This window comes from Heptranchias perlo, chromosome 6 (genome assembly GCF_035084215.1).
Source record: "Heptranchias perlo isolate sHepPer1 chromosome 6, sHepPer1.hap1, whole genome shotgun sequence".
Classification (NCBI taxonomy): Eukaryota; Metazoa; Chordata; class Chondrichthyes; order Hexanchiformes; family Hexanchidae; genus Heptranchias; species Heptranchias perlo.
In genome coordinates, this window is record NC_090330.1 from 112,041,883 (window position 1) to 112,056,946 (window position 15,064).

A 15,064-nucleotide genomic window follows, 5' to 3' on the forward strand; every position below is an offset into this window, starting at 1 on the left:
CAGTGCTGTTAGGAAGGGAGTTCCAGGATTTTGACCCAGCGACGATGAAGGAACGGTGATATATTTTCAAGTTGGGATGATGTGTGACTTGGACTTGGTGGGGAACGTGCAGGCGGTATTGTTCCCATGTTCCTGCTGCCCTTGTCCTTCAAGGTGGTAGAGGTCACGGGTTTGGGAGGTGCTGTCGAAGAAGCCTTGGTGAGTTGCTGCAGTGCATCCTGTGGATGGTACACACTGCAGCCACAGTGCATTGGCAATGAAAGGAGTGAATGTTTAGGGTGGTGGATGGGGTGCCAATCAAGCGGGCTGCTTCATCTTGGATGGTGTCGAGTTTCTTGAGTGTTGTTGGAGCTGCACTCATCCAAGCAAGTGGAGAGCATTCCATCACACTCCTGACTTGTGCCTTGTAGATGGTGGAAAGGCTTTGGGGAGTCAGGAGGTGAGACACTCACCACAGAATACCCAGCCTCTGACGTGCTCTCGTAGCCACAGTATTTATATGGCTGGTCCAGTTAAGTTTCTGGTCAATGGTGACCCCCAGGATGTTGATGTTGGGGGATTCGGTGATGGTAATGCCGTTGAATGTCATGGGGAGATGGTTAGACTCTCTCTTGTTGGAGATGGTCATTGCCTGGCACTTATCTGGCGCAAGTGTTACTTGCCACTTATGAGCCCAAGCCTGGACGTTGTCCAGGTCTTGCTGCATGCAGGCTCCGACTGCTTCATTATTTGAGGGGTTGTGAATGGAACTGAACACTGTGCAATCATCAGTGAACATCCCCATTTCTGACCTCATGATGGAGGGAAGGTCATTGATGAAGCAGCTGAAGATGGTTGGGCCTCGGACACTGCCCTGAGGAACTCCTGCAGCAATGTCCTGGGGCTGAGATGATTGGCCTCCAACAACCACGACCATCTTCCTTTATGCTAGGTATGACTCCAGCCACTGGAGAGCTTTCCCCGATTCCCATTGACTTCAATTTTACCTGGGCTCCTTGGTACCACACTCGGTCAAATGCTGCCTTGATGTCAAGGGCAGTCATTCTCACCTTACCTCCGGAATTCAGCTCTTATGTCCATGTTTGGACCAAGGCTGTAATGAGGTCTGGAGCAGAGTGGTCCTGGCGGAACCCAAACTGAGCATCGGTGAGCAGGTTATTGGTGAGTAAGTGCCGCTTGATAGCACTGTCAACGACACCTTCCATCACTTTGCTGACAATTGAGAGCAGACTGATGGGGCGGTAATTGGCCGGATTGGATTTGTACTGCTTTTTGTGGACAGGACATACCTGGGCAATTTTCCACATTGTTAGGTAGATGCCAGTGTTGTAGCTGTACTGGAACAGCTCGGCTAGAGGCGCAACTAGTTCTGGAGCACAAGTCTTCAGCACTACAGCCGGGATGTTTTCGGGGCCCATAGCCTTTGCTGTACCCAGTGCACTCAGCCGTTTCTTGATATCACCTGGAGTGAATCGAATTGGCTGAAGACTGGCTTCTGTGATGGTGGGGATATCGGGAGGAGGCCGAGATGGATCAACCTGTGTTCTTTTGCTCCAGTTTGCTTTCATTGAAGTGAGCTGAAACGTCAGTGAAGAATGAAACACTCTCGGCTTCATAAGGGACGATCGGACATTCCATACAACATAAGGTAGGAATAAGAAAAGGCCTTTCACCCTCGTGAGCCCACCCTTCCATTTAGATCCATATCCAGTCTACTCTGGGGTTTTCTTCTTCTTCCTACCTTAATGTTGATCCCTGAGTGGGATAAAACTAGTTCTGTTTCCTGGATCTACTTTATTTGCTTCCGAACAAAATGGTTTATTCAAGGAACCAGTAAGTTTACTTGGAGATAGCCTCTCCCTTTCAAGTTCTCCTCCCTTAACCACCATAGCAAGCAGTAGTGTTTTCATACATTACGGAGATGGTTAAAGAAGGCCACTTACTTTCTTTCTTAATCTTTTCAGCCACAAGAAATTCATCCCTTTCCACAGTGGGAGCAAAATTACTTCCAATAACTCTCACAGCATATTGGAATTGTTGAGCCACATCAGCTGTAAAACACAATTGCACACGATAAAGACAATTCAGGCCCACAGGTCCGATGAGAAATGAAATCAAACTACAAAGTTGGCCATAAAAACCATGATACAGAAAAATAAAGTTCTTACTAACAGTCCCCTGCATTCAGAATGATAAAAGACAAAAATTTTGTCATTTTCAGATACGACAGATCCATTGGAAATATACCATTCAGTGCATGTCCTTTCCTTATTCATCCCAAAACCTGTCACCTCACATTTCTCCACATTAAATTTAATCTCACATCCATCTGCCCAATCTACTACCCTATGTCCTCTTGAAATTGCTTACATCCTCTGCACAGTAAACCATACTCCCTCTTTATGTCTGTCTTCAAATTTTGATTTTGTCTCCCTCTTTTCAGTTTAGATCATTTGTTTACATTCAGAGCAATGGTCCTAATACTGACCCTTGGAGATCACCATTATTTCCATCGCTCTAATCCAAAAAATATTCATTAACTATCATGCGCTGCTTTATGTCCTCCATGCAGCATACTATCCACACTGCCACATTCCCTTTAATATCAAGTACCTTTATTTTACTGAAAAGCCTCCTACACAGCACTGTAGCAAACATCTTTTAAAAATCCACATACACCATACCCACTGCATTTCCTTTATTGATACACTTGATTTCTTCCACAAAGAACTCTTAAATTTGGCAGACTTGCTGTTTACACATCCATCCTGGCTGTCTTAATTAACTTGTGTCTTTCCATGTGAGTATTCATTATCCCCTCCACAAACATGTCATCCCTTCATCCTGTAAGGTTACCTTTTACATCTCTATTCAGCCTTACACTTTCTTCAACTACTTTAGTTTTTATTTGTTTCTAAAATCCTTTGCTATTTTCCTGTTACCTGACAGTTTTTCTTAGGAACATAGGAACAGGAGTAGGCCATTCAGCCCCTCGAGCCTGATCCGCCATTTGATAAGATCCGTGATCTAACTACATATACCTGCCTTCGGCTCATATCCCTTAATGCCTTTGGTCAGCCAAAAGCTATCTATCTCAGATTCAAAATTAGCAATTGAGCTAGTATCAATTGCCGTTTGCGGAAGAGAGTTCCAAACTTCGACAACCCTTTGTGTGTAGAAATGTTTTCTAATCTCAATCCTGAAAGGTCTGGCTCTAAGACTGTGCCCCCTAGTCCCAGAATCCCCAACCAGCAGAAATACATTCTCTCTATCCACCCTATCTGTTCCCCTTAATATCTTATAAACTTCTATCAGATCACCCCGTAACCTTCGAAATTCCAGAGAATACAACCCCAGTTTGTGTAATCTCTCCTCGTAACTTAACCCTTGAAGTCCGGGTATCATTCTAGTAAACCCACGCTGCACTCCCTCCAAGGCCAATATGTCCTTCCGTAGTTGCGGTGCCCAGAACTGCTCACAGTACTCCAGGTGTGGTCTAACCAGGGTTTTGTATAGCTGCAGCATAACTTCTGCCCCCATATACTCTAGTCTTCTATATATTACTTACATACATACATACCATACATACATACATATATGCCAGCATTCCATTAGCCTTATTGATTATTTTCTGCACCTGTTCATGACACCTCAATGATCTATGTACCTGAACCCCCCAAGTCCCTTTGGACATCCACTGTTTTTAACATTTTACCATTTAGAAAGTACCCTGTTCTATCCTTTTTTGGCCCAAAGTGGATGACTGCCCATTTGCCACAGTTTTGCCCATTCACCTAATCTATCAATATCCCTTTGTAATTTTATGTTTTCATCCACACTGCTTACAATGCCACCAATCTTTGTGTCATCGGCAAACTTAGATATGTGACTTTCTATGCCTTCATCTAAGTCATTAATAAATATTGTGAATAATTGAGGCCCCAAGGCAGATCCCTGTGGGACTCCACTAGTCACATCCTGCCAATGTGAGTATCTACCCATTATCCCTACTCTCTGTCGCCTTTCGCTGAGCCAACTTCCGAACCAAGTCCGTACTTTTCCCTCTATTCCATGGGCTTCGATCTTAGCTAACAGTCTTTTATGTGGGACCTTATCAAATGCCTTCTGGAAGTCCATATAAATAACATCCATTGACATTCCCCTGTCCACTACTTTAGTCACCTCTTCAAAATATTCAATCAGGTTTGTCAGGCACGACCTACCTTTCACAAATCCATGCTGGCTCTCTCTGATTAACTGAAAATTTTCAAGGTGTTCAGTCACCCTATCCTTAATTATAGACTCCAGCATTTTCCCCACAACTGATGTTAAGCTAACTGGCCTATAATTTCCTGGTTTCCCTCTCTCTCTCCTTTCTTAAAAAGCGGAGTGACGTGCAATTTTCCAATCTAGAAGGACGGTTCCTGAATCTAAAGAACTTTGAAAGATTATAGTTAGGGCATCTGCAATGTGCTCACCTACTTCCTTTAAAACCCTGGGATGGAAACCATCTGGTCCTGGGGATTTGTCACTCTTTAGTGCTATTATTTTCTTCATTAATGTTGTTTTACCTATGTTAATTTTATTGAGTCCCTGTCCCCTATTCAATATTAGTTTTCTTAGGATTTCCGGCATGCTATCCTCTTTTTCTGCTGTAAATACTGACGCAAAGTAATTGTTCAACATGTCCGCCATTTCCCCATTGTCAATGACAATAGCCCCACTTTCAGTTTTTAAGGGGCCAACACTGCTCCTGACCACCCTTTTTCCTAATATAACTATAAAAGTTCTTCGTATTGGTTTTGGTATCCCTTGCAAGTTTCTTTTCATACTCTCTTTATGTAGCTCTTACTATCTGTTTTGTGACCCTTTGTTGATCTTTGTATCTTTCCCATTCGCCAGGACCTGTGCCATTTTTTGCCTTTTTGTATGCCCTTTCCTTATATCTTATACTGTCCCTTACCTCTTTAGTTGACCATGGCTGTTTTTTTTGGCAAGTAGAGTTCTTGCCCCTCAGGGGTATAAACCAATTCTGTATCACGTTAAATGTTTCTTTAAACATTTCCCACTGATCATCAGTCATTTTGCCCATTAACAGATTTGCCCAGTTTACTGTGGACAGTCTCTGTCTCATCCCATTGAAGTCGGCCTTACCCAAGTCTAGAATCTTAGCAGCTGATTCACTTTTTTCCCTTTCAAACACTACCTTGAACTCGATCATGTTATGATCGCTATTGGATAGATGTTTACGCACAGTTAAGCCATTAACTAAATCTGGTTCATTACTCATTACTAAATCTAGTATGGCTTGCCCCCTTGTTGCCTCTAGGACATACTGCTGTAGAAAACTATCCCGGACACACTCAAGAAATTGACTACCTTTCTGACAGTTGCTAGTCTGCTTTTCCCAATCTACGTGAAGGTTGAAGTCCCCCATTAAGACCACTATGCCTTTGTTACATGCTTGTCTAGTCTCTGCATTTATACAATCTAGCACTTCAGAGCTGCTGCCAGGGTTCCTATACACAACTCCCACTACATTCTTAGATCCTTTCCTATTTCTCAATTCAACCCATAAGGTCTCTGTTGGCTGCTTACCTCTCGTTATATCCTCCTTTATCATTGAAGTGATTTCATCTCTAATCACTAAGGCTACTCCTCCTCCTCTTCCATTTTTCCTATCTCTCCTGCAGACCTTATAACCCGGTATATTTAGTTCCCAATGCTGACCATCCTGCAGCCATGTCTCAGTAATAGCTATCATGTCATACCTTCCAATTTGAATTTGTGCCTGTAGTTAATTTAATTTATTCCTTATAGTCTGTGCGTTTGTATATAGAACTCTTAGTTGGGCCACACACCCTAGCCTGTCCTTCAGCTTTGATGCTGGGTTAATCGCTTTACACCTTCTAGTTTTCACTTTATCTGTAGTGCCTAAAGTACACTTTCTTTCTGCTGCTCTATGCTTTTCCCTTTCACTAGTTCTTGAACAACTATTTGTACTGTAAATTTCCCCTGGGTCCTCCCCCTCTTGCTGCTTTCAACTTTACTCTCTTCTGACTCCCCGCTCTTCATACACTCTCAGCCTTCCGAATATTTTTTTCCTTCCCCTCTATATTTTCTGTATTTCATTTGACTTTCTTTCATATTATCAGCCAGATTTATCTTTTATCCCTCCGTTTTAAATCTCAGTTTAATTTTTCTACTCTCCAAGGAACTCCAGATTTTGATGACCTTCTTCACTCTTGTGGGAATATATCGAGTCGGTATCTCTCTCCTCTGAGTTCACTACCCTCCTATCCTCTCAATCTCTTCCTCCATATAAACTCCCCTACCTGTATTCACGGCCATCCGCTTGACCTTGCCATCTCACGTGGCCTCTCTACTCCCACATCAATTAGATACGGCCATCTCTGATCACTACTTTATATCCCTCTCCACCTACATCTCCCTTCCCCCTCCCAACCCCACTTCCTTCTGTGTCCACCGATGAAAAAAACTCTTCCCCCAAGTCACTTGCAATTGCACTTTCAAATTCCCAATTGTCTAGCCTTTGGCCCTCCATTCACCACGACAATTCTGCAGCTATCGATCTGCTCAATCACACCCTCACCTTCACCTTTGATGTCCTTGTCCCCCATTAAAACCATCATTCTCTCTCACTCTGGTTGTTCCCCCTGGTGAGCCCCTCATCTCTGCTCCCTTAAGTCCAAAGGATGCAAACTTGAACGTTTATGGAAGACAACTGGTTTAGCCATTCATCGCCAGATCTGGCTGGATCACATAAAACACCATCGAGTCCTACTCTCCTCTGCCAAAACTGCTCACTATTCCAGGATCACCCTGGCAAAGGTAACCCCCCACTTCTCTTCACTACATACCATCTTCTTAAACCCCTCTCCCTTGCCCCTACACCCTCACCTCCAATGAAATGTACGAGGAGCTCACGGACTTCTTTCTCACTAAGATTGAGACCATCCGTTTAGCTGCCTCTGCCGCTTCCCTCCCTTCCCCTAGCCCACCGAGCCAAACTTCTCCTACGGTTCCCCCCTGCCCTAGGTCTGAACTCGCATCTTTCTCTAGTTTCTCTCCTATCTCCCCTCATGCCCTCTCTGAGCTCATCTTGACCATGAGACCCACCTCCTGCTCCTTCGACCCTATTCCCACTAAACTGTTGACCACCCAACTTCCCTTCCCAGCCTCATGTTAACTGATATTGTAAACGTTCCCTCTCCTCAGGTACTGTTCTCCATCCCTTCAAATCAGCCATCATCACCCCCCTCCTCAAGAAACCCACCCTTGACCCCTCTGTCCTTGCAAACTACTGCCCCATCGCCAACCTCCCTTTCCTCTCCTCTCCAAAGTCCTTGAACGTGTTGTCACCTCCCAAATCCGTGTACACCCTTCCCGCAACTCCATGTTTGAATCCCTCAGATCAGATTTCCCCTGCCACAGTACTTAAACGGCCCTTATCAAAGTCACAAATGACATCCTATGTGACTGTGACAATCGTAAACTATCCCTCCTCATCCTTCTCGACCTGCCTGCAGCCTTTGACACGGTTGACCACACCATCCTCCTCCAACGCATCTCCTCTGTCGTCTAGCAGATGATGTGGAGATGCCGGTGATGGACTGGGGTGGACAAATTTAAGGATTCTTACAACACCAGGTTATAGTCCAACAGTTTTATTTGAAAATCACAAGCTTTCGGAGCTTACCTCCTTCGTCAGGTGAGTGAGTGGGACTATGCTCGTCAGGTTCCGTTCTTATCTATCCAGTCGTAGCCGGAGAATCACCTGTATTGGCTTATCTTCCCGCTCCCGCACCATTACCTCTGGAGTCACCCAAGGATCCATCCTTGGCCCCTACTATTTCTCATCTACATGCTGCTCCTCGGCGACATCATCCGAAAACATGTCAGGTTCCACATGTACGCTGACAACACCCGGCTCTACCACACAACCACCTCCCTCGACCCCTCCACTGTCTTTCACGTATAAAGACTTTCTGCTTGTCCGAGCAAAAGTTTCCTCCAACTAAATATTGGGAAGACCGAAGCCATTGTCTTCAGTCCCCGCCGTAAACTCCGTTCCCTAGCCACCGACTCCATCCCTCTCCCTGGCCACTGTCTGAGGCTGAACCAGACCATTCACAACCTTGGTGTCATATTTGACCCTGAGATGAGGTTCTGACCACATATCCGCTCCATCACCAAGAGCGCCTACTTCCACCTCCGTAACATCACCCGTCTCCACCCCTACCTCAGCTCATCTGCTACTGAAACCCTCATCCATGCCTTTGTTGCCTCTAGACTAGACTATTCCAATGCTCTCCTGGCCGGCCTCCCATCTTCCACCCTCCATAAACTTGAGCACATCCAAAACTTTGCTGCCCGTATCCTAACTCGCACCAAGTCCCGTTTACCCATCACCCCTGTGCTCGCTGACCTACAATCTCTCCCAGTCCGAGAACGTCTCGATTTTAAAATTCTCATCCTTGTTTCCAAATCCCTCCATGGCCTCGCCCCTCCCTATCATTCCTGTGAAGCACCATGGGACATTTTACTACGTTAAAAGGTGCTATATAAACACAAGTAGCTGTTGTTCTCCTAATCATCACTGAAAGGTTCCAAGTGTTCATTTGCCAATTTTTCTTTCCATGAGTGAGTTCCTTTTTGTCTGGTAGAAAGTGACTTTTTCCAGTCAAGTACCTTTATCTTTGACTGTTCCCTCCTCTTTTTAATTTTCATAATCAGAAGTAATTATAGAAAGAAAGGACTTGCATTTATATAGCACCTTTCATCACCTCAGGACGTCCCAAAATGCTTTACAGAAAATTAAGGACTTTTGAAGTGTAGTCACTGTTGTAATGTAGGAAACACAGCAGCCATTTTTTGCACAGCAAAGTCCCACAAATAGCAATGAGATAATAACCAGTTAATCTGTTTTAGTGATGTTGGCTGAGGGATAAATATTGGTCAGAACTTATGTCCACCTGAGGGGGCAGGCCTTGGTTTGACGTCTCATCTGAAAGACGGTACCTCTGACAGCACAGCACTCCCTCAGTGTTAAGTTAAAGTTGCTGTTCCCTAAATGTTTTTCTATTCTAAATTGCCCCACTCCATTACTAGAACTAGATCCTATTGAATGAAAAAGACACTGATCCAGAAAGCAGCCCTGGACACACTACCTTCTTTCCACTTACATCACTCTTACCCAGACTGGTCCCAATGTCCCAGGAATCTGAATCCTTCCCTCTTATACCATCTCTCCAGCCACACATTTAACTCCCTCACCTTACTACTCCTATGTAACCTGGCACTGGGCATTATCCTGAGAGTCCTACCCTCGAGGAGAGGTCCTATTCAGACTGATCACCTAATTGCTGAAACTCCCTATGCAGGACTCCAATTCTATTCCTTGTGTCATTGGTATCAACAGGAGCCATGAGGTCTGGATGTTCCTCTTCCCTCCCCAGCTTCCTCTGCAACGACTCTATGAGACCCCCCCATATCCTGGCAGCTGGGAGGCAACCCAACATTCAAGACCCTCAGTTGCCCGTCTATTCTCCTGCTTGTACAATCCCTGATTGCTGATGCGTTTCTACATCTCACTCCCACCCTGCGGCAGTCCCTTCCTCCCAGTACCGGGGGTTTGCTCCCAGTTACCCTCCTACAACTTGTCATTGTCACAGGGATTCGGTACTGAATTGCAGTTTGTCAATTTAACACTCCCAGGAGTCTCTGCACTGCCTCCATCCACTCTCCCCACTCCCGGGGGTCTCTGCACTGCCTCCTGTCCATTCTCCCCACTCCTGGGGGTCCCTGCACTGCCTCCTGTCCATTCTCCCCACACCTGGGGGTCCCTGCATTGCCTCCTGTCCATTCTCCCCACTCCCGGGGGCCCCTGCACTGCCTCCTGTCCACTCTCCCCACTCCCGGGGGTCCCTGCACTGCCTCCATCCACTCTCCCCACTCCCGGGGGTCTCTGCACTGCCTCCTGTCCATTCTCCCCACTCCTGGGGGTCCCTGCACTGCCTCCTGTCCATTCTCCCCACTCCTGGGGGTCCCTGCATTGCCTCCTGTCCATTCTCCCCACTCCCGGGGGCCCCTGCACTGCCTCCTGTCCACTCTCCCCACTCCCGGGGGTCCCTGCACTGCCTCCTGTCCACTCTCCCCACTCCCGGGGGTCCCTGCACTGCCTCCTGTCCATTCTCCCCACTCCCGGGGGTCCCTGCACTGCCTCCTGTCCATTCTCCCCACTCCCGGGGGTCCCTGCACTGCCTCTGTCCACTCTCCCCACTCCCAGGGGTCCCTGCACTACCTCCGTCCACTCTCCCCACTCCCGGGGGTCCCTGCACTGCCTCCTGTCCACTCTCCCCACTCCCGGGGGTCCCTGCACTGCCTCCTGTCCACTCTCCCCACTCCTGGGGGTCCCTGCACTGCCTCCTGTCCACTCTCCCCACTCCCAGGGGTCCCTGCACTGCCTCCGTCCACTCTCCCCACTCCCGGGGGTCCCTGCACTGCCTCCTGTCCACTCTCCCCACTCCCGGGGGTCCCTGCACTGCCTCCTGTCCACTCTCCCCACTCCCGGGGGTCCCTGCACTGCCTCCTGTCCACTCTCCCCACTCCCGGGGGTCCCTGCACCGCCTCCTGTCCACCCTCCCCACTCCCAGGGGTCCCTGCACTGCCTCCTGTCCACTCTCCCCACTCCTGGGGGTCCCTGCACTGCCTCCTGTCCACTCTCCCCACTCCCGGGGGTCCCTGCACTGCCTCCTGTCCACTCTCCCCACTCCCGGTGGTCCCTGCACTGCCTCCTGTCCATTCTCCCCACTCCCAGGGGTCCCTGCACTGCCTCCGTCCACTCTCCCCACTCCCGGGGGTCCCTGCACTGCCTCCTGTCCACTCTCCCCACTCCTGGGGGTCCCTGCACTGCCTCCTGTCCACTCTCCCCACTCCCGGGGGTCCCTGCACTGTCTCCTGTCCACTCTCCCCACTCCTGGGGGTCCCTGCACTGCCTCCTGTCCATTCTCCCCACTCCTGGGGGTCCCTGCACTGCCTCCGTCCACTCTCCCCACTCCCGGGGGTCCCTGCACTGCCTCCGTCCACTCTCCCCACTCCCGGGGGTCCCTGCACTGCCTCCTGTCAATTCTCCCCACTCCCGGGGGTCCCTGCACTGCCTCCTGTCCATTCTCCCCACTCCTGGGGGTCCCTGCATTGCCTCCTGTCCATTCTCCCCACTCCCGGGGGTCCCTGCCCTGCCTCCTGTCCACTCTCCCCACTCCCGGGGGTTCCTGCACTGCCTCCTGTCCATTCTCCCCACTCCCAGGGGTCCCTGCACTGCCTCCGTCCACTCTCCCCACTCCCGGGGGTCCCTGCACTGCCTCCTGTCCACTCTCCCCACTCCCAGGGGTCCCTGCACTGCCTCCTGTCCACTCTCCCCACTCCCAGGGGTCCCTGCACTGCCTCCTGTCCACTCTCCCCACTCCCGGGGGTCCCTGCACTGTCTCCTGTCCACTCTCCCCACTCCTGGGTGTCCCTGCACTGCCTCCTGTCCATTCTCCCCACTCCCGGGGGTCCCTGCACTGCCTCGTGTCCACTCTCCCCACTCCCGGGGGTCCCTGCACTGCCTCCTGTCCACTCTCCCCACTCCCGGGGGTCCCTGCACTGCCTCCGTCCACTCTCCCCACTCCTGGGGGTCCCTGCACTGCCTCGTGTCCACTCTCCCCACTCCCGGGGGTCCCTGCACTGCCTCGTGTCCACTCTCCCCACTCCCGGGGGTCCCTGCACTGCCTCGTGTCCACTCTCCCCACTCCCGGGGGTCCCTGCACTGCCTCCGTCCACTCTCCCCACTCCCGGGGGTCCCTGCACTGCCTCCGTCCACTCTCCCCACTCCCAGGGGTCCCTGCACTGCCTCCTGTCCACTCTCCCCACTCCCGGGGGTCCCTGCACTGCCTCGTGTCCACTCTCCCCACTCCCAGGGGTCCCTGCACTGCCTCCGTCCACTCTCCCCACTCCCGGGGGTCCCTGCACTGCCTCCTGTCCACTCTCCCCACTCCCGGGGGTCCCTGCACTGCCTCCGTCCACTCTCCCCACTCCCGGGGGTCCCTGCACTGCCTCCGTCCACTCTCCCCACTCCCGGGGGTCCCTGCACTGCCTCCGTCCACTCTCCCCACTCCCGGGGGTCCCTGCACTGCCTCCGTCCACTCTCCCCACTCCCGGGGGTCCCTGCACTGCCTCCGTCCACTCTCCCCACTCCCGGGGGTCCCTGCACTGCCTCCTGTCCACTCTCCCCACTCCCGGGGGTCCCTGCACTGCCTCCGTCCACTCTCCCCACTCCCGGGGGTCCCTGCACTGCCTCCGTCCACTCTCCCCACTCCCGGGGGTCCCTGCACTGCCTCGTGTCCACTCTCCCCACTCCCGGGGGTCCCTGCACTGCCTCCTGTCCATTCTCCCCACTCCTGGGGGTCCCTGCACTGCCTCGTGTCCATTCTCCCCACTCCCGGGGGTCCCTGCACTGCCTCCTGTCCACTCTCCCCACTCCCGGGGGTCCCTGCACTGCCTCCTGTCCATTCTCCCCACTCCCGGGGGTCCCTGCACTGCCTCCTGTCCATTCTCCCCACTCCCGGGGGTCCCTGCACTGCCTCGTGTCCATTCTCCCCACTCCCGGGGGTCCCTGCACTGCCTCCTGTCCATTCTCCCCACTCCCGGGGGTCCCTGCACTGCCTCCGTCCACTCTCCGATGGACAGTCACTCGTTTCCCTCGTCTGCTCGCGTAGCCGGACCCGCAGGTGATGGTGCCGCAAGTCACCGGCTTCATCCGCCCCCCGGCCCCACTCACCCTCACCCCGGCCCAGGATCCGGCAGCACAGGCTCTGCAGCAGCAGGTTCGGAGACTTGTGATCCACGTTCGCCATCGCTCACACCGCCGGTCGCTTCCTCAGGCCCCGTCCCCGGTCTCGGGTCGCTTCCTCAGGCCCCGTCCCCGGTCTCGGGTCGCTCTCAGGCCCCGTCCCCGGTCTCGGGTCGCTCTCAGGCCCCGTCCCCGGTCTCGGGTCGCTCTCAGGCCCCGTCCCCGGTCTCGGGTCGCTCTCAGGCCCCGTCCCCGGTCTCGGGTCGCTCTCAGGCCCCGTCCCCGGTCTCGGGTCGCTCTCAGGCCCCGTCCCCGGTCTCGGGTCGCTCTCAGGCCCCGTCCCCGGTCTCGGGTCGCTCTCAGGCCCCGTCCCCGGTCTCGGGTCGCTCTCAGGCCCCGTCCCCGGTCTCGGGTCGCTCTCTCTCCCTCAGACTCGCGAGCTCAGACGGCGCCATGTTTTTGAGAACCGGCGGGACTAGGGCGGAAGTGCGGGTTTCCAGTTCCGGGCCAGAGGCACAAACCGCGGGGAGAGGGGCGGGGCCAAGCGAGAGGGGCGGGGCCGAGGGGAGGGACCGGGGAGAGGGGTGGGGCCCAGGGGCGATGAGAGGGGAGGGGCCCATGGAGTTGAGAGTGGGCGGGGGAAAGGGTGGGCCGTGGGGAGGGGCCAGAGAGAGGGGCATGGCTGAGGGGAGGGGCCGGGGAGAGAGGCGGGGCCCAGGAGAGGGGGCCAGGGAGTTGAGAGGGGGCGGGGTAAGGACGGGCCGAGGGGAGGGCCCGAGGGGCGGGACCTATGGAAGTGAGAGGGGGCGGGGGTAAGGGTAGGCAGAGGGGAGGGGCCCAGGGAGAGGGGCGGGGCCGAGGGGAGGGGCCGGGAGAGGGGCAGGGCCGAGGGGAGGGGCCCATGGAGGTGAGAGGGGGCGGGGGTAAGGGCAGGCAGAGGGGAGGGGCCCAGGGAGAGGGGCGGGGCCGAGGGGAGGGGCCGGGAGAGGGGCAGGGCCGAGGGGAGGGGCCCATGGAGGTGAGAGGGGGCGGGGGTAAGGGCAGGCAGAGGGGAGGGGCCCAGGGAGAGGGGCGGCACCAAGGGGAGGGGCCAGGAGAGGGGCGTGGCTGAGGGGCGGAACCCAGGGAGGTGAGGGGGTGCGGGGATAAGGGCGGGCTGAGGGGAGTGGCGGGGCCAAGGGGAGGGGCCAGGGAGAGGGGCAGGGCCGAGGGGCGGGTCCCTGGGAGGTGAGAGGGGGCGGGGCAAGGGCGGGCCCAGGGGAGAGGCCAGGGAGCGGGGCGGGGCCAAGGGGAGGTGCCGGGGAGCGGGGCGGGTTGAGGGGAGGGGCCCATGGAGGTGAGAGGGGGTGGGGGTAAGGGCGGGTTATGGGGAGGGGCCAGGGAGATAGGGGGGCTTGGGAGGGGAGGGGAAGGGGCCAGGATGGAGGAGGAGCCTGAGGAAAGTGGGCGGGGCTGGGATCAGAAGATGCGACTGAGCAACAAGAGGCCTTTCAAGTCATCAGAATATCTGCAGAGAGCAAAAACTTACAACTTTCCTTCAACTTCTCCATTTCCCGCAGGTTCGTCAGCGTTTCTGCCCAGGCGTTTCCGTGCTTCCTCTTCGTGCCAACTGAGGGCCTTGGTGCTGGCCATTCCTCCACCTGTGGCAGTTCTCTGCCTCTGGTTGTGAGTAGCGAGTAGCTAATGCATCATTTCCCTCCCTTGCAAACAACACAATGATTTCCACATCTGTTTTCATCCAGGTGTCTGCAGATGTTCCTTTGTGAACATGCTGTCAGATGTAGGCTTCACAGCATCTCTTCCTTTCCCAGTTAAACATTGCAGGAAATTTGATATAGGACAGTGGAATGGCAGGAGAGGAGGTGTTCCCACGAGAGAGTTATTGAGTCTCTTGTGCCAACTAAGGATCTCATTCATTTCTTGGACACTATGTGGTCCTGGATGGTGTGGAGGTGAGCCTTACTTCCAGTTAGACTATCGCCAATTGGGGAAAATCTTAAAATCCATAGTTTGAGGTAAAGTTAATGAGCATTTTGAAAATCACGGGTTAATCAAGGAAATCAGCACGGATTTGTTAAAGGCAAGTAGGGTTTGACAAATTTTAACAGTTTTTTGAAGAAGTGACTGATTAGATTGACAAAAGGAATGCAATAGATATAGTGTGTATAAATCTTCAGGAGATATTCAATAAGGTGTCTCACAGGAAGCTTC

The 15,064-nt window shown here is 52.8% G+C and overlaps 1 protein-coding gene across 4 annotated transcripts in view; it reads right to left on the minus strand.

Moving 5' to 3' along the window:
• tubgcp3 (tubulin gamma complex component 3) overlaps positions 1-13,332 on the minus strand; it is an 88,970-nt gene extending 75,638 nt beyond the window's left edge. For 3 of the 4 annotated variants that reach the window (XM_067986663.1, XM_067986664.1, XM_067986660.1), the window contains exons 1-2: positions 12,842-13,332; positions 1,944-2,051 (exon numbers count right to left, since the gene is read on the minus strand). In XM_067986663.1, the coding sequence (XP_067842764.1) occupies positions 1,944-2,051; positions 12,842-12,917 (184 nt within the window). In that variant the 5' untranslated portion in view covers positions 12,918-13,332. The remainder of the gene's footprint in view (positions 1-1,943; positions 2,052-12,841) is intronic. The other variant, XM_067986662.1, reaches the window with a different exon arrangement.
• Between the last annotated feature and the right edge of the window lie 1,732 nt (positions 13,333-15,064).